Source organism: Camelina sativa, chromosome 19, assembly GCF_000633955.1.
Source record: "Camelina sativa cultivar DH55 chromosome 19, Cs, whole genome shotgun sequence".
In the NCBI taxonomy this organism is placed as follows: Eukaryota; Viridiplantae; Streptophyta; class Magnoliopsida; order Brassicales; family Brassicaceae; genus Camelina; species Camelina sativa.
Genome location: NC_025703.1, coordinates 5769919 through 5785646, shown reverse-complemented (window position 1 = coordinate 5785646; position 15728 = coordinate 5769919). Strand labels below are relative to the sequence as shown.

The 15728-nt window shown below is 39.5% G+C and overlaps 6 protein-coding genes across 6 annotated transcripts; 3 read left to right on the top strand and 3 right to left on the bottom strand.

Annotated features, from left to right (window-relative positions):
• Window positions 27–2470, top strand: LOC104765046 (phosphoglycerate kinase 1, chloroplastic-like). Its single transcript, XM_010488702.2, has 6 exons — window positions 27–544; window positions 645–722; window positions 799–1059; window positions 1175–1492; window positions 1913–2071; window positions 2151–2470. Exons 1-6 carry the CDS (start codon window positions 125–127, stop codon window positions 2358–2360), a joined length of 1446 nt encoding a protein of 481 aa, XP_010487004.1. The 5' UTR covers window positions 27–124; the 3' UTR covers window positions 2361–2470.
• Window positions 2533–3822, bottom strand: LOC104767473 (probable ubiquitin-conjugating enzyme E2 23). The gene has a single exon (XM_010491493.1). The coding sequence runs from the start codon at window positions 3820–3822 to the stop codon at window positions 2545–2547; it is 1278 nt and encodes a 425-aa protein (XP_010489795.1). The 3' UTR covers window positions 2533–2544.
• LOC104765045 (pentatricopeptide repeat-containing protein At3g12770-like) lies at window positions 4456–6863 on the top strand. Its single transcript, XM_010488701.2, has 2 exons — window positions 4456–4561; window positions 4654–6863. Exons 1-2 carry the CDS (start codon window positions 4519–4521, stop codon window positions 6696–6698), a joined length of 2088 nt encoding a protein of 695 aa, XP_010487003.1. The 5' UTR covers window positions 4456–4518; the 3' UTR covers window positions 6699–6863.
• On the bottom strand, window positions 6752–9238 carry LOC104765044 (DCN1-like protein 1). The gene is made up of 11 exons (XM_010488700.2): window positions 9003–9238; window positions 8728–8789; window positions 8404–8543; window positions 8250–8308; window positions 8132–8155; window positions 7778–7860; window positions 7613–7677; window positions 7450–7499; window positions 7255–7356; window positions 7111–7170; window positions 6752–7008 (listed from the first exon to the last, which is right to left on the bottom strand). The coding sequence occupies exons 1-11, from the start codon at window positions 9003–9005 to the stop codon at window positions 6904–6906; spliced, it is 753 nt and encodes a 250-aa protein (XP_010487002.1). The 5' UTR covers window positions 9006–9238; the 3' UTR covers window positions 6752–6903.
• On the top strand, window positions 11544–12917 carry LOC104765043 (zinc transporter 1-like). The gene is made up of 2 exons (XM_010488699.2): window positions 11544–12305; window positions 12497–12917. The coding sequence occupies exons 1-2, from the start codon at window positions 11544–11546 to the stop codon at window positions 12806–12808; spliced, it is 1074 nt and encodes a 357-aa protein (XP_010487001.1). The 3' UTR covers window positions 12809–12917.
• Window positions 13134–15468, bottom strand: LOC104765042 (ALA-interacting subunit 1). The gene is made up of 8 exons (XM_010488698.1): window positions 15153–15468; window positions 14852–14910; window positions 14650–14724; window positions 14448–14561; window positions 14272–14342; window positions 13789–14086; window positions 13406–13695; window positions 13134–13306 (listed from the first exon to the last, which is right to left on the bottom strand). The coding sequence occupies exons 1-8, from the start codon at window positions 15241–15243 to the stop codon at window positions 13252–13254; spliced, it is 1053 nt and encodes a 350-aa protein (XP_010487000.1). The 5' UTR covers window positions 15244–15468; the 3' UTR covers window positions 13134–13251.

Sequence of the window (15728 nt, the reverse complement as noted above, 5' to 3'; positions counted from 1 at the left end):
TCAGTGATAAGACAAAAATATATTCCAATCTCTCTCTCTAAAAACCCAATAGCCAAGAGAACATTGTGAGTCACACTCTCTCTGTTTCTCATCTCCTCATCTTTGTTATCTCCTTTTGATCCACATGGCTTCAGCCGCCGCAAGTCCCGCATTTTCACTCCTTAAGTCCACCAGCGGCGTTGCTTCCTCCGCCGCAACTCGTGTACGCGCCTCCCTTTTGCCGATCCCATCCACCTCTGTTTCCGCGCGTCCTCTTGGCTTCTCCGCCACTCTCGATGCCCGTCGTTTCTCTCTCCACGTTGCTTCCAAGGTTGAATCAGTGCGCGGGAAGGGGAGCAGAGGAGTGGTTTCTATGGCGAAGAAGAGCGTCGGAGATCTGACCTCAGCTGATTTGAAGGGGAAGAAGGTTTTCGTGAGAGCTGATCTCAATGTACCTCTCGATGATAACCAGACTATCACCGATGATACCAGAATCCGTGCAGCTATTCCAACGATCAAGTATTTGATCGAAAATGGTGCTAAAGTCATCCTCTCCACTCATCTGGTAACATTCCCACACACACAGTCACACACTATACATTTGAATGCTCCATCGCCTGAACTAAATTACAACACTTTATGCTGCGTTTTGATCTTTCTTTCAGGGAAGGCCAAAGGGAGTCACACCAAAGTTCAGTTTGGCTCCTCTTGTGCCTAGACTCTCTGAGCTTCTTGGTATTCAGGTAAAGTTCGTGTTTTGTCTCGCTAATGAATCATCTTCCTTGGCTTGAGAGAGTTTTATGACGGTGAATTTTGCAGGTCACGAAAGCTGATGATTGTATCGGTCCGGAAGTGGAAAGCTTAGTGGCTGCTCTTCCCGAAGGAGGAGTTTTGCTTCTTGAGAACGTCAGGTTTTACAAGGAGGAAGAGAAGAACGATCCTGAGTTTGCCAAGAAGCTTGCTGCATTAGCTGACCTCTATGTCAATGATGCTTTCGGAACTGCTCATAGAGCTCATGCTTCTACCGAAGGAGTCACTAAGTTCTTGAAGCCTTCGGTGGCTGGTTTCCTTCTGCAAAAGGTGATTTGTTGATAGAGAGATTCTACTTCCCTTTGATTACCAATTCAGCATCAAAGCATCGTTGCTACAAATGATACCAAGAACTTATTTTGTTTACTCCTTTCTATAACTACAGGAGCTAGACTACCTTGTAGGCGCTGTTTCATCCCCAAAGAGACCATTTGCAGCCATAGTGGGTGGATCCAAGGTCTCATCCAAAATTGGAGTTATTGAATCGCTTCTGGAGAAGTGTGATATCCTTCTTCTTGGTGGTGGAATGATCTTTACATTCTACAAGGCACAAGGTCTTTCAGTTGGTTCGTCCCTTGTTGAAGAAGACAAACTTGAATTGGCTACCGAACTCCTTGCCGAAGCTAAGGCCAAAGGAGTGTCTCTTTTGTTGCCAACAGATGTTGTGGTTGCTGACAAATTTGCTCCTGATGCCAACAGCAAGGTCTGTCTCTCTCATCTCGCTATTGCTTAAAGCTTGGCAGTTTACTAGTTTATATTATTGGGTGATGATAGTGAAAAGAAAAATGGGAAATGGGGTTTTTGTAAGACTTTTCTCTGCTGAGGTTCTTAGACAAACCCTTTTGACTGGTCTACATCATCTAAAAGAAAAAGAGAGAAGATTTGCTCCTTCTAAAGCTGAGTTTTAACCTCTTATGTGAACCATATGCTAGCTATTCTTGTGTCTTGTAAAAGAAATATGGGGAGCCAGTAAGTTGTGCTCCTGTTTAAGCTCTATGTAAACTCGTTTGGTTTGTTCTTGCTTGATGATCTAAAAGAGAGATGTGAGAAGTAGAATTGTTAAATATTTGATTTCTCTAAAGCTTTGTGTTCTGAGCAAAGAATGTGATGTGGATTTCTGTAGATCGTGCCTGCATCAGGCATTGAAGACGGATGGATGGGATTGGACATCGGTCCAGATTCTATCAAAACTTTCAACGAAGCTCTGGACACAACACAAACTGTCATTTGGAACGGACCTATGGGAGTTTTCGAGATGGAGAAGTTTGCGGCTGGAACAGAGGTAAGAAAGTGATTCCTCGTATAGAATAAACATATGGTAGATGAACATTAGATTAAGTTGTAGATTATGGTTGTTGCAGGCGGTAGCGAATAAACTAGCAGAGCTAAGTGGAAAGGGAGTGACAACGATAATAGGAGGAGGAGACTCAGTGGCTGCAGTGGAGAAAGTAGGAGTAGCAGGAGTCATGAGTCACATCTCCACTGGTGGTGGCGCCAGCTTGGAGCTGTTGGAAGGCAAAGTACTTCCCGGTGTTGTCGCCCTTGATGAAGCTATCCCAGTCACCGTTTAGAAACTCTTACCATTGATGAGGCAAACACTGTATACTTACAGAGTTTCTTTCGCTGTAAATCTACATATTCAACGCTTGACTGTTTAATTTTTATCAGAGACAGAGACTCATTCCCCGGAAAAAAATAAAACTCATTAAAAATCTGAAAAATTACAAAAAGGTAAGAAAAGAGATAGAGCAGACACTAATAATCGAAAGGCAAGTACTTGCTCAAGAAGCTAAGGTTTTTGGATGGCTTCTTGAAACCATCGGACATTTTAGTGTAGGTTGGGTAGTAGGGAGTTGGAGAACCATAGTAGTAATCGCTTAACGTATACTCTTTCTCCTTCATTTTCTCCAGCTCTGCTTTCAGTTCACTGTTGAGAAGATGCTCACAATAAGCTTTATTGTCTACAAACGCAGTGTACACCTTCCAGAACATTTTCTTGTCCCTCTCCTTTTCCATATCAAACTCTTCCATCAAGTTCCGCAGAATCAAAGGCCCCTTCTTCCTAAAGAAACCTTTAACGAAATCTTGAAACCCAGCGAGAGGCCGTTCGAGCATATCTAGCATCTGGTGACATGACTTGTTGGTGTTCATCAACACAATGTCTTGAATGTGGAGAAACACATCTAAGATGTTGTAGCGGAGCTTTACACTCAATGACCTTTGGGATTCGAAATTGCTCAAAGGAAGACCATACGGATGGTAATAGAAACTCGGTGCTCCATATGGATAGTCGGTAGGGAACAAGAGGTCGAAGACGTACAAACTGTGATAATGATGACAATCAGTCACGGTTACAGCAACCCTCATCAGCTCTTTTCTTTCTTGATAAGTTCTCACGAAGAAGCTGACTCCTTTCTTCTCCTTCAAGGCTAATCCTCTCTCAAGAATCCACCACTCTCGCTCCACGGCACCGGTCGAGCAAACGCAGCAGCAAGAGGGGTAACAGCAACGGTACTTGTAGAAGTGATGGTCTCGTGGAGCGTCTCCATCAACAGCTTCCAACTTTCTGAATCTTTTGAAGTTCAGATCCACTTTGTCTCCCAACTCCATGATCTCTTTCTCGAAGATATCAACCACGAGGTAACTGTTCTTCCCAAAAAGAACGACGTCACCCACCTTTTCTTCTTCTGATCCCGGTTTAGACTCACGTACACGTTTCAGGGATTCAACTTTTTCCTCCTCTGCAGTAGAAGGAAAAGCCCAAACTTTCTCCGCACGTCTCATGAACTTATGAGCAGATCTTGACCTTAACTTGTCTGAATGTAGCACTCTAGGTTTACCCGCTGCTGGATCATCGTCAGCGTCATCAATACCTGCTCGATCATCATCATCATGATCAGAGTCACAGCTGATACCTTGTTCGTGTGGCTCTTTGGAGAGATTAGTAATACCAGCTCGATCATCAGAATCATGATCAGAGTCACTGCCTTCTTCGTATGGCTCTCCGAAGAGATTAGTAATAAAAAAACTCATGATTTTGCTTTCTCTAACTAAAGTTCTTTAAGCCTCTCCTAAATATATTTATAATATAGCTGAGAGCTCAAATAAACAAATTGTCATATAGGATCAGGAAAAAAGAGTAAAACCCTAAGAATTAAAGGATAACATTGGGATCTTATTTATGTAGATCCTGAACAAAATTGTCAAATTGTCATATATGATTTTGAGCCTTATTTTTAGCGTGTTTCTCTAATTGACAACTTTATCAACAAAACTTGTTATGATTTACTTTCCTTAATATCGTTATTTAGCTATACATTAAAAATATTATCTTTCAATTTTAATTGATTTTATTTCAATTTCGTTTTCTTATCCCCATTATTAGCACTCATTTAGTTATTATTTTTTTCCCTCAATAATTATCAGTTATACATTTAATTTAATTTATCTAACTTCAATAAGATAAGTATTATAATTACTCTCGGAATATCTTTTTAAAAAAGAGTACCAAAAAAAAAAAAAAAAAAAAAAANCGGGCTTTATAGAAGTCTTGCGTTTAGGGAATTACGAGAATAGGCCCAACAACAAAAAGTTTACAGAAAAATTCACATATAAAATAAATTTTCAGAAAAATATAAATAGAATTCGAAATCGATGTTATGAAAATGGAAACTCTAAGGAGACAGAGACAAATAACTTATCGAAGAATGAAAAAGAAATGAGGCAGCAATGTCGGCGGAAGCATCTCTTCTTGCTTCTCCTTTTCTCTACTGTAAGAAGAAGAACTCTCAATTTGCTGTTTTCGATCCCCAAAAACAAAACTCTCATGATGTGAAACTCTGTTCTTGTTTTTTTTGGTTGCAGCTAATTCGGGAATCCACTCTGATTCTTTCTACGCGTCGCTTATAGATAGCTCGACTCGTAAATCTCACCTGAGACAAATCCACGCACGTTTACTAGTTCTTGGTTTGCAGTTCAGTGGTTTCTTGATCACCAAACTCATCCAAGCGAGCTCTTCTTTTGGAGACGTTACTTTCGCACGCCAGGTGTTCGACGGTTTACCTCACCCTCAAATATTCCCTTGGAATGCTATCATCAGGGGTTATTCCAGAAACAATTACTTCCAAGATGCACTTCTCATGTATTCCAAGATGCAGCTCGCTCGTGTTCCTCCTGATTCTTTCACTTTTCCCCATCTTCTTAAAGCTTGCGGCGGTTTGTCTCACCTTCCGGTGGGTGGGGTTGTTCACGCTCAGGTGTTCAGGCTTGGATTTGAAGATGATGTGTTTGTTCAGAACGGTCTTATTGCCTTGTACGCAAAATGTAGGCGTTTGGGGTGCGCGAGAACTGTGTTTGAAGGGGTGTCATTGCCAGAGAGAACGATTGTATCGTGGACGGCTATCGTTTCAGCTTATGCTCAAAACGGTGAGCCTTTGGAAGCTCTTGAGATTTTCAGTCAGATGAGGAAGATGGGTGTGAAGCCTGACTGGGTAGCTCTCGTTAGTGTTCTCAATGCTTTCACTTGCTTACAGGATTTGGAGCAAGGGAGATGCGTTCATGCTTCTGTTGTGAAGATGGGTCTTGAAACAGAGCCTGACTTGCTCATCTCTCTCAACACCATGTATGCAAAATGTGGCCAAGTCGCAACTGCTAAAGTTCTGTTTGATAAGATGAAGTCACCCAACCTTATTTTGTGGAACGCCATGATCTCTGGCTACGCTAAGAACGGTTATGCCAAGGATGCTATTGATATGTTTCATGAGATGATTGAGAAAGATGTCAGACCAGACACCATCTCTATAACATCTGCCGTTTCAGCTTGCGCTCAAGTTGGTTCTCTTGAGCAGGCTCGCTGGATGGACGACTATGTAGGCAGGAGCGACTACAGGGATGACGTTTTCATTAGCAGCGCCCTTATTGATATGTTTGCTAAATGCGGAAGTGTAGAGTGTGCAAGATCGGTTTTTGACCGAACTCTTGACAGGGATGTTGTGGTTTGGAGTGCTATGATTGTTGGGTATGGATTGCACGGGCGGGCTAGAGAAGCAATCAGTCTGTACCGTATAATGGAACGTGATGGAGTGCATCCCAATGACATCACTTTTCTGGGGCTCCTCATGGCCTGTAACCATTCCGGCTTGGTAAGAGAAGGCTGGTGGTTCTTCAACAGGATGACAGATCACAAAATAAATCCGCAGCAGCAACACTATGCATGTGTAATTGATCTTCTCGGGCGGGCTGGTCATATGGATCAAGCTTATGAAGTGATCAAATGTATGCCGGTCCAGCCCGGTGTAACAGTTTGGGGAGCCCTCCTAAGCGCGTGCAAGAAGCATCGCCATGTGGAACTGGGAGAATACGCAGCTCAACAGCTTTTTGCTATAGATCCATCCAACACAGGCCACTACGTGCAGCTCTCAAATCTATATGCTGCAGCTCGTTTGTGGGAGCGTGTTGCAGAGGTGCGTGTGAAAATGAAGATGAAAGGATTGAGCAAAGACGTTGGATGCAGCTGGGTTGAAGTAAGGGGAAGGTTGGAGGCTTTTCGAGTGGGTGATAAGTCACATCCGAGATACAAAGAGATAGAGAGACAAGTAGAGTGGATAGAGAGCAGACTAAAGGAAGGTGGATTTGTGGCATACAAGGATGCTTCATTGCACGATCTCAACGATGAAGAAGCTGAAGAGACTCTGTGCAGCCACAGTGAGAGGATAGCGATTGCATATGGGCTTATAAGTACACCCCAAGGGACAACACTGCGGATCACAAAGAATCTAAGAGCGTGTGTGAACTGTCACGCTGCTACAAAGCTTATCTCAAAGCTTGTAGGCAGAGAGATTGTCGTGAGAGACACAAATCGGTTCCATCATTTTAAGGATGGAGTTTGTTCGTGCAATGATTATTGGTAAACAACAGATAGAGGAGCAATTTTGGTTTCATTATACTAAAAACTAGACAAGTCTTAAAAGTTAAAAAGCTGACTTATTTAATAATCAATTTCAAGATTCTGACCAGAAACACAATAGAAATCTGTAAGATAAGTAAAGTCTATTAAAATAATGAGACGAAAGGAACATTGCAAGATAGAACAAATTACTTCTCCCAGTTGTCTGGTCACTTCTCAACGACATTCTTGTCATACAGGTACTCAACGAATTCATCAATGAGGTAAGGCCATGCTCCTTCTGCATCATAATTCGACAGCACAGGGTCGACCATCTGCATCACAAAAATATTGTCTCAATCCATATATCAACGCTACTCCATCATAGTTGCAATTAATGTAAACTCAATGACAACTGTGTCTAGTTTTTCTCTTACCCTTGAAAATTCCAGGAGCTGCGCCCATGTGTCCTTAGATATGGCCTTGTTATGACGATCCTGATTTTTGGAAACCAAAATTGTATCAGAAGCAACAAATAAGATAGAAGATGCCTTGATGATATATTATACTCGAGTGTTTACCTGCAAGAAATCACACCAGTGAGTTACCAACGGCCACTCTCTTTCTGCAAATAACAACTGCCACATCCCGATCGCCGTATCTAGAGCAAGAGATTTTTGCCCCTGAAACATTTTACCATTAAAATATTTGTCACTAGCCCAGAAAAAAAGAAACAACATCTCCCAAGAGCAAATACCTCAAATCAAGCTTTTTACCTTCTCTTTCGCCCACCCAAACGCAAAGTTGTATATATCATGGAACTTTTCTGAACAAGATAAATGCACAAGAAGAACATTACACAAATGTCAGCTAACATAGGACTTTCCATCAATCAAATTGTGAACCAGATAAAGAATGGCCACTCATTTTTCTACTTACGTTCATCTTTTAGCTCAGAACGCATAAATGGCAGCTTTTCGCGCAACTTCCCAACTGAATCTACACTGCCATCAGAAAATTGGGTCTTAGTACTCCACATAAAAAGACCCCACATCAGGTAAAAATGTTACAAAAATCGAAAAGCATCAAGGCTAGTTCACTCACCCTAACGCCTGTAATCCAGTGATAAATTCTTGCTTGGAAAATTCACACGCTGTGGCAGCGTTCATATGCCACGAAAGAACCAACTGAAATTGGAATAAGTACTCATTTAAGTAAGTATCCACAAGATGAACAAGAAAACCCAGAGCAACCAGTGAGAAACAATTGAGTTAAAAACTCTACTTTCAATCTGTTCCTCTATCCATAGAAATGGCAAATTCTCATCTACCTCAACTTTTGTCGCTCTCTCACAATTTACTTAACTCATAATAGGTGGTTTTTTGGTATCCCTAAGGCAAAAGTAAAATCTAGATACACTCAAGCAAGAGGTAGGAAAATGTTTCAGAATAAACATACCGTGACTATGTCTTGTGGTTCCACCTGGAGATTGATTTCAAGACAGTTTTAATTAATACTATGTACGATATAAAACACATCATTCTTAAGCATTTATTCAAGAAGATAAATATAATACCTCAAGATCATTACACAGATTCGAGATACCCTCTGCTAGAATCATATCAGAATATTGGTCTGCAAAATGCAACACAACATGTTTAATGCAAAAGAAACACAAATGATATCAAACAATGGCTTTGATCAATTTAAGAGAGCAACAAGTAGCTTGCCTTTATATCTATTGTAGAGCTCCTCCAAGCGTCTTACATCAGAAGAATTGGTTCTTGGGTGAGGCTGGCTGTAAAACACATCAAAGGCTGCTTCAAGGTGCCAATCAGTGGCTTTGAGAGCCTGAAGAGCACTCTTCTCACTGCGCAAATACAATTAAACAGGTCAAACCAAAACACAAATTGTGATAATTATACAGACAAACCCATTAAAATGTTACAAATACGTTTGCTATCAAACTAGAGATACAGTTCCTTGTATTGGCCTTATGTAACAACAAATCTACAGTAAAACTAAGCCTAGCTCATGGGGATAGATCCAGTTACCTAGCTCCTGTGATATCCACGAACTGCTGAAGTTTGTCACGGTTGTTTCTATTCAACTTATGCTGCAGAAACAAAAGAGATCATACACGATTATATACTCAGAAAGATTTCAATCATCACTGAAATCGCAAAATTAAAGGAGCCTTGTTCGTTTCTACTAGACTTTGAAATGAAACTCCAAACACATTAAAACAAAAACAAAAACAAAAAAAAAAGCACAGACGCCATTAGAGGATTCGTAAACCCAAAAGTGGATGAAGGGGGAAAGCGCGTACCATTGTGAAGAAGAATCAAGAACACAGAATACACAACCCTAACAAAGGTAATTGAAGGGGAAGATGTTGTTTGCTCTCTTTATCTCTGCCAAATTCGCCGTCGTCGCGGAAGCAAAGAGGTGTGAGAGGAGAGGGGAGTGACTCAGGAAGACTCGAGAGTCTCTCTCTCACGATTGCTTCTTCTGCTTTTCTCTCGCCTCTCTCTCTCTCGCCTCTCTCTTGCTCAATGCAAATGTTTTTTTCTTTTTTTCTTTTTTTCTTTTTTACTTTTCTTTCTTATAAATAAATTGTTCAATTATGCAAAGGCTCGGTTCACTAAACCGGTACATCGTAAAAATATCTCAGTATCCAAAAACCGGACCGGAAGACATATTTCTGCAAGTAAACCACCCGGTATATGGCACTAATAACTTTTGCTAGTTTAATAGAGGAGGGTATAAAAATGTTTGTTTTGTATAGCTTGCATAATCCTGATTTTGTAGAATATTTTAAACAGAGAGTTCGATTTGTGACAAATAATGTCGTATTGATTTTTTTTGCCCGAAGGAAAAACGATAAAGAAAAACTGAAAGTATCGTTTTTGCTATCGGTTCTAGTACCACTTTAATGATTGGTAGTTATTCATTAACCGAGTGAGTTATGTACCAAAGTTACCAGTCAAAATAAGAACCTGAATGTCTTAAATATCTTAAAAATTAATTAGGGTTATATCTAGCAAAATACAAAGTTTGGAGATATGAGATCACCAAATAGGCAGTGTTTTTAAAGTTTAAAAGTAAATTATGATTTAGGTTTTTTTTTTTTGATATCACAAAGATTATGAAATCTAATGAAGATTATGGGCTATAATTATAAAGTTGGTGTATTGAAGTATCTTTTTTTTTTTTTTTGGTGTATTGAAGTTATTAGGGTAATGTTGGGCTTAATTCATTGTGGATATTTATTGTGGATATTTACAATTTATTTTTTATGGTTTTGTGTATAAATTACGGGAAAATCATATACTGGTACTAAGCAAATGAAATGTACAATCGTCAAAAATATAATATATACATCACTTCATCGACATTTTCTTAATTTTCATCTTATTGTTTACATGGAATGTAAATATTAGTAATAAATTTTTGATAGGAAAAGAGGGGAAAACAAAAAAAAGAGTGAATGCATTCATGTTAAAATCGAATAGGCAGGCAATGCACATGTAGATGTTTGTGAACGATTGATTGATGCTCGATATTTTTTTTTATATATAAATAAAATATAAATATCAGTTATATTTAAATATTTTTTCTTTTCGTAAGCAAAAGTTTATATTTAAATATCCTAATGAAGTATTAGATTAAAAGATCAAATTTAAGGGTAGAAAAGTTACACAAAAATCTAGTGAAGCGTCGTGATCAAACATTGATGTTTTGGGATCAGTTCTGTCCGATTTCTCTTCTTATAAAACCCAATAATTGTTTCCTCAAACGTCTATATCTGATTTATAGTTCAGAGTTTTGAAGACTTGAAACCAAGAGAAACAAAAGGCCAAAAAATCATTAGGTTCAGGTAACCATCACACTCAAGTGGCGATGGTGAAATCTGAATTCGAAACACGTGGCTTGATTGGCCCAGCATTACCCACCCATTCCCACCTTGAGAGGAAGATGAGAGTATGAGACCATCGTAAATTTCTTGAACCCAAAAAGTAAACTAAAGAAATCAAATTAAAACCACTCACCTCACGGTTCACAGGTTCACAGACTAACATGACGACATTCTGTCTTCACATTTTACTTTCTTGTTAAAAAAAAAAGTCTTCCACATTTTCAATTCATATATTTAGTCATCTATGTTTCGCTTTTGATAAAGTGAAAAAGCTAGAGATCATGTACTACTAAACTTGACAACTAATAGTTACAAGGATTATATAATTCACAGCTAATCTCTTTTCTACTTTATCATAATCGTCAAAATGGTTCCATTCAATGCCTACTTAAAAAGAAAACAGTACGCTCCATGTTGCTCCTTAAATATACATACTTTGAATTGTTCATCGTCCTAGTTTAATTAGTGCATATCTCAAGAGAATGTATAAATAGATATATCATGCAAGTAATGATTAGAAGAGATCGAAAGGGCGTCTTGTTTGAGCCATCCATACACTACAATCTAAGATGCTTGCAGAATTTCTTACAGTAACCAATGAATTCTAAAGCCGCCTTTTTCCATAAATGTTCCTTCCTGTTGTATCTAGACTATCTAGACTTTGTTTAAATGACTTAGTGTTGTACAATAAGAGTAATAAGAGAATTTCAAATCCTTTGGTGCGCGACAAAACAAAGAAATATTGTGTATAGTGGTAAACTCTACGTATAGTGGTCAACTCTACGTAATATATAGATTCTGCTATTAACATATATGGACCACTCGCGTATTAAAAAGTTAAGGTTCTCTCTCGCTTTCTCTCTATAAAAAGCTTTCGTTTCTTCACCATAACTCTTCACACTTTACTCTCTTACAAAATAATAGCCAAAAATATCTAAAAAATTAAACCCCATGTCTGAATGCGGCTGTTCTTCAGCAACTATGTTGAGAGTTTGTGTAGTATTAATATTAATATGTTTACATATGTGTTGTGCCTCTAGTGATTGTACAAGTCACGATGATCGTGACGCTGTGTCTAAAGATGAAGCAGAGAAAGCGACGAAGTTGAAGCTTGGTTCGATCGCTTTGCTTCTTGTGGCTGGAGGACTCGGCGTCAGTCTACCGTTGATCGGGAAAAAGATTCCGGCGTTACAGCCGGAAAACGATATCTTCTTTATGGTGAAAGCTTTTGCTGCTGGGGTGATCCTATGCACTGGTTTCGTCCATATACTACCAGACGCGTTCGAGAGATTGAGCTCACCTTGTCTTGAGGACACGACAGCTGGTAAGTTCCCGTTCGCCGGGTTCGTAGCGATGCTGTCGGCGATGGGGACTCTGATGATCGATACTTTTGCCACGGGGTATTACAAGAGGCAACATTTTAGCAATAACAGCGGGAGCAAGCAAGTGAACGTAGTAGAAGACGAAGAAGAGCATGCGGGTCATGTTCACGTACACACGCACGCGAGTCACGGACACGCACATGGCTCGACTGAGATGATCAGGAGACGCATAGTGTCACAAGTGCTTGAGATTGGCATAGTTGTACATTCGGTTATAATAGGAATATCACTTGGAGCTTCACAGAGCATAGACACCATAAAGCCACTCATGGCTGCTCTTTCGTTTCATCAGTTCTTTGAAGGTCTTGGCCTCGGTGGCTGCATCTCCCTTGTAAGTCTCTTCCACGAATCGTTACTTCCTATTACCCCCGGACGTGTGGTTTAGTTTAGACAAATCTTTTAGTGTCATAGGTAACTTACATTAGTTTAGGCGAACCGTGTCACAACAATCATCATCTTTTTCTTCATGATTAATAATTCAATTGATTGATAATAGCATACTGATGTTGTGTGTATGTATAGGCGGAGTTGAAGTCGAAATCAACGGTGATAATGGCAACATTTTTCTCGGTGACTGCACCAGTTGGGATAGGGATAGGGATGGGGATGTCGAGTGGTTTAGGATACAGGAAAGAGAGCAAAGAGGCAATAATGGTGGAAGGAATGTTGAACGCTGCATCTGCTGGGATTCTCATTTACATGTCACTCGTTGATCTTCTTGCTCCTGATTTTATGAATCCAAGATTGCAATCCAATCTCTGGCTTCACTTGGCCGCTTACCTCTCTCTCGTCCTCGGCGCTGCTTCCATGTCCCTCCTCGCCATCTGGGCCTGATTACTGAACTGTAGCTAACAAACAAAACAAACCAAATGCCGCTCTTTTTTGTCGAATCTGTAATGGTGTTTCTAATCTCGGAATCAAATACTATTCTATTTGAACGCAATGAGTGCTCTTGATTGATACAAACATATAGTTAAAAGGCAGAGAGAGTCCAGCTAATAAATCCATTTCGAGGGAGTGCTTTTTCCGAAGAGAAAAAGGTAATGAGCATGATAGGAAGCATCAATNTAAGTTCCCGTTCGCCGGGTTCGTAGCGATGCTGTCGGCGATGGGGACTCTGATGATCGATACTTTTGCCACGGGGTATTACAAGAGGCANGTAACATCTCTTACATACATTTCACATCAATAATAAGAAAATCATCACTTGCAGTTTTGAATCAGATTACAACCACGGATAAGTAGATTTACAAACGTAGATGATGCAGAGTCTTTGTTTACCGACCTCCAGGAATTCTGTTCCACGACAAGTAGGTAGGATCACCAAGTCGCCTGCACAAACCCAACACCACAACCAAATCAACATCTACCTACACTTTTTGCTGTTATCTTTGAATAATACATTTAAAAGGTCAAGGATAAGATACAAACCTGGGTTTCACAAGATACATGACGGTAAATGCAAGAGCCAGGACGAAACAAATTCCCCCAACTGTGAGGTAAGCAATGCCGAGGAAGTCGTTCTTTCCACCAAGCCAACTTGTTGTGGACAGGACAAGCTTCTTCTTCCCACTGAAACTGTATGTGTTGTAGTTGTTCTGCAGATTCACTTCTATGGTATCACCCTTATGCAAATCACTCTCTATCTTCCCGTATAATTTTCTAAATGTTGGCAAAGCTGCAGTCCTCATCCACACAATCAGATCCTCTTGCTCACTCAACTGAAAGATATAAGAGAGAAAGGGAGACCAAGTCAAGTGTTTTGCAAAGGATATGACCCTGTTTAAGACTGTACCATGTTATTAAAGGCTTACTGGTATTTTTGGATTTAGTCTGGCACCACCGGTGATATTACCCTTCTGGAAGTTCTTTGGAAATACATTTTTCCCAAACTTGTGTTCCTTGTCACTCTTCCATGCGATTCCTTTCTTGTTAACAGCTAAAGGCTGGTTCTTTCTTGATAGAGTGTATGTATCATTAAATAGACTCCAGGCAATTAGACCACATGGTACAATCGGCTGCCCACCAAAATCATCCTCAGGCTTGCATGCGTCTATTTGATTCTCATCTTTCACACTTCTCAATTGTGAATCACTTCGGCTTTTCACATACCTGTAACATCAAAGATGACAATGACAGAAAAATTTAAGGAATTCTCAAGTCAAACTTAAGAAATTTTTTCCTTGCACCCTGGCTACTTTGTGATGGCAATGCACCCGTTCACTCTACTTCTAGCACTGAACCCCCCATAAAAAATACAAAATATTACCTCAAAGATAGAAGTTCTCAACACATACCTGCGGTGATTCTGGTAGAAGTTCTCAAGCTGGTAATATACGTAGATAGGCTGCTTCATTTCCTTAGGCACCTAAAAAAATACCAAGGATTAAAAGAAAAAGAGTCAGTAAACAAAAACACTCAATGACTAATCAAATCTCCAAAGAACGAAACACTTGCATAGGGACAAACTCACAGTTAGTGTCCGATTACAAGATTTATTTGCAGCTCCTTGAATGTATGCAACCTTGTTAGCCCTATCAGACGGAGGTATGCATTCAGTATCATACCGATCAACAATCTCAACAACCTAGATCACAAGAGTTGAAACATGTGAGATAAAAGAACCCATATAGTGAAGACCTCAGCACAGCAAGTATTGGATCATCCTCACTTACATCTTGAGAAGCAAAAAGAGAAATAACTCCGAGTGGAATGAAGATGACACTAATGATCAAAAATGTCGAAATCACCTGCAGAACAAAAAGATAAATTCAATAGAGCGTTTCAAAGCAAAAAAAAAAAAAACACAGTAGACTGAAAAAAAAACATGAGTAGAATAAAGAGATTACAAGTAATAAAATCAAGAACCTAACTTACCCAACCAGGCGTAAGAATTGGCTTGCAAGCTGGAAGCTCCTGCTGTGTAAATTTTGAATCTGCAAAAATCAAATCATTAGTGAGCATAAATAATCACCCTTTTAGCTAGATAGTAGCATACTCGATTCCTAAGCTAAAAACTTCTAAATAAAAATCAACTCTTTTCAATGAAAAAAAGTAAGAACCCTAATAATATCATTCAACCCACTAGAGTCAAACCTAATAAAGACATAGAGAGAATACTGAATCGAATCGAATAGTCAAACAAGAATCGTGACGATGAGGGAAAAAAGAGATATACACTTGGGTCGTTTCGAATTTCTCCGGGCGGCGGAAGGATCTGCCGATCCGGCAGCAGCAGCGGCGCTAGAAGATGGTGTATTAGAAGACATCTATCTCTGTGTGTAGAGGAGGACGAAAATAGTGAATGGGAGAGAATGAAAAAAAAAAAAGAGAAAAATCAGAAGGAGGCTAGAAGAAGAAGAAGAAGAATGGTCGTTGTAGTCGTCAATGGCGGCTGGTAAGACTCATTTCCTCCGATCTAGAAGGAGAAGAAGAAGACGAGAGAAAACCCCAAATTTGAAGTTTCCTAGGATGGATCGTGGCAGTTGCCCAATTGGCAAACACGGTCCCTTTTTTCTTTTTTTTTATTTATTTTTTTTTTTTTTTTTTTTTTNTTCTTCTGCTTTGTTTTTTTTTTTAAGATATTTTAGCAGAAATGTGCTCAAAATACAACTGAACTAGGTAACAAGGCGGGATAAATTGATTTAAAGAAAATTATTATCCTAGAACCAATATCTGTTTGTGTCAAATATAATATATAACTTAAGTTTTTTATTTATTTATTCAAAGCTGCGTTATGTTTCACTCGTAAAAT

Excerpts from the sequence above, each read along its gene's own strand:
- LOC104765046 (XM_010488702.2), top strand. The coding sequence starts at position 125 with ATGGCTTCAGCCGCCGCAAGTCCCGCATTTTCACTCCTTAAGTCCACC. Across the intron at positions 545-644 it reads TCATCCTCTCCACTCATCTG|GGAAGGCCAAAGGGAGTCAC; the intron begins GTAACATTCCCA and ends TCTTTCTTTCAG. Across the intron at positions 1,493-1,912 it reads CTCCTGATGCCAACAGCAAG|ATCGTGCCTGCATCAGGCAT; the intron begins GTCTGTCTCTCT and ends GGATTTCTGTAG.
- LOC104767473 (XM_010491493.1), bottom strand. The coding sequence starts at position 3,822 with ATGAGTTTTTTTATTACTAATCTCTTCGGAGAGCCATACGAAGAAGGC.
- LOC104765045 (XM_010488701.2), top strand. The coding sequence starts at position 4,519 with ATGTCGGCGGAAGCATCTCTTCTTGCTTCTCCTTTTCTCTACT. Across the intron at positions 4,562-4,653 it reads TGCTTCTCCTTTTCTCTACT|CTAATTCGGGAATCCACTCT; the intron begins GTAAGAAGAAGA and ends TTTTGGTTGCAG.
- LOC104765044 (XM_010488700.2), bottom strand. Across the intron at positions 8,544-8,727 it reads GTGGATATCACAGGAGCTAG|TGAGAAGAGTGCTCTTCAGG; the intron begins GTAACTGGATCT and ends GTATTTGCGCAG. Across the intron at positions 7,357-7,449 it reads TTGGGTGGGCGAAAGAGAAG|GGGCAAAAATCTCTTGCTCT; the intron begins GTAAAAAGCTTG and ends AAAATGTTTCAG.
- LOC104765043 (XM_010488699.2), top strand. The coding sequence starts at position 11,544 with ATGTCTGAATGCGGCTGTTCTTCAGCAACTATGTTGAGAGTTTGTGTA. Across the intron at positions 12,306-12,496 it reads TCGGTGGCTGCATCTCCCTT|GCGGAGTTGAAGTCGAAATC; the intron begins GTAAGTCTCTTC and ends GTGTATGTATAG.
- LOC104765042 (XM_010488698.1), bottom strand. The coding sequence starts at position 15,243 with ATGTCTTCTAATACACCATCTTCTAGCGCCGCTGCTGCTGCCGGATCG. Across the intron at positions 14,562-14,649 it reads CTCTTTTTGCTTCTCAAGAT|GTTGTTGAGATTGTTGATCG; the intron begins GTAAGTGAGGAT and ends CTTGTGATCTAG. Across the intron at positions 13,696-13,788 it reads GACTAAATCCAAAAATACCA|TTGAGTGAGCAAGAGGATCT; the intron begins GTAAGCCTTTAA and ends TATATCTTTCAG.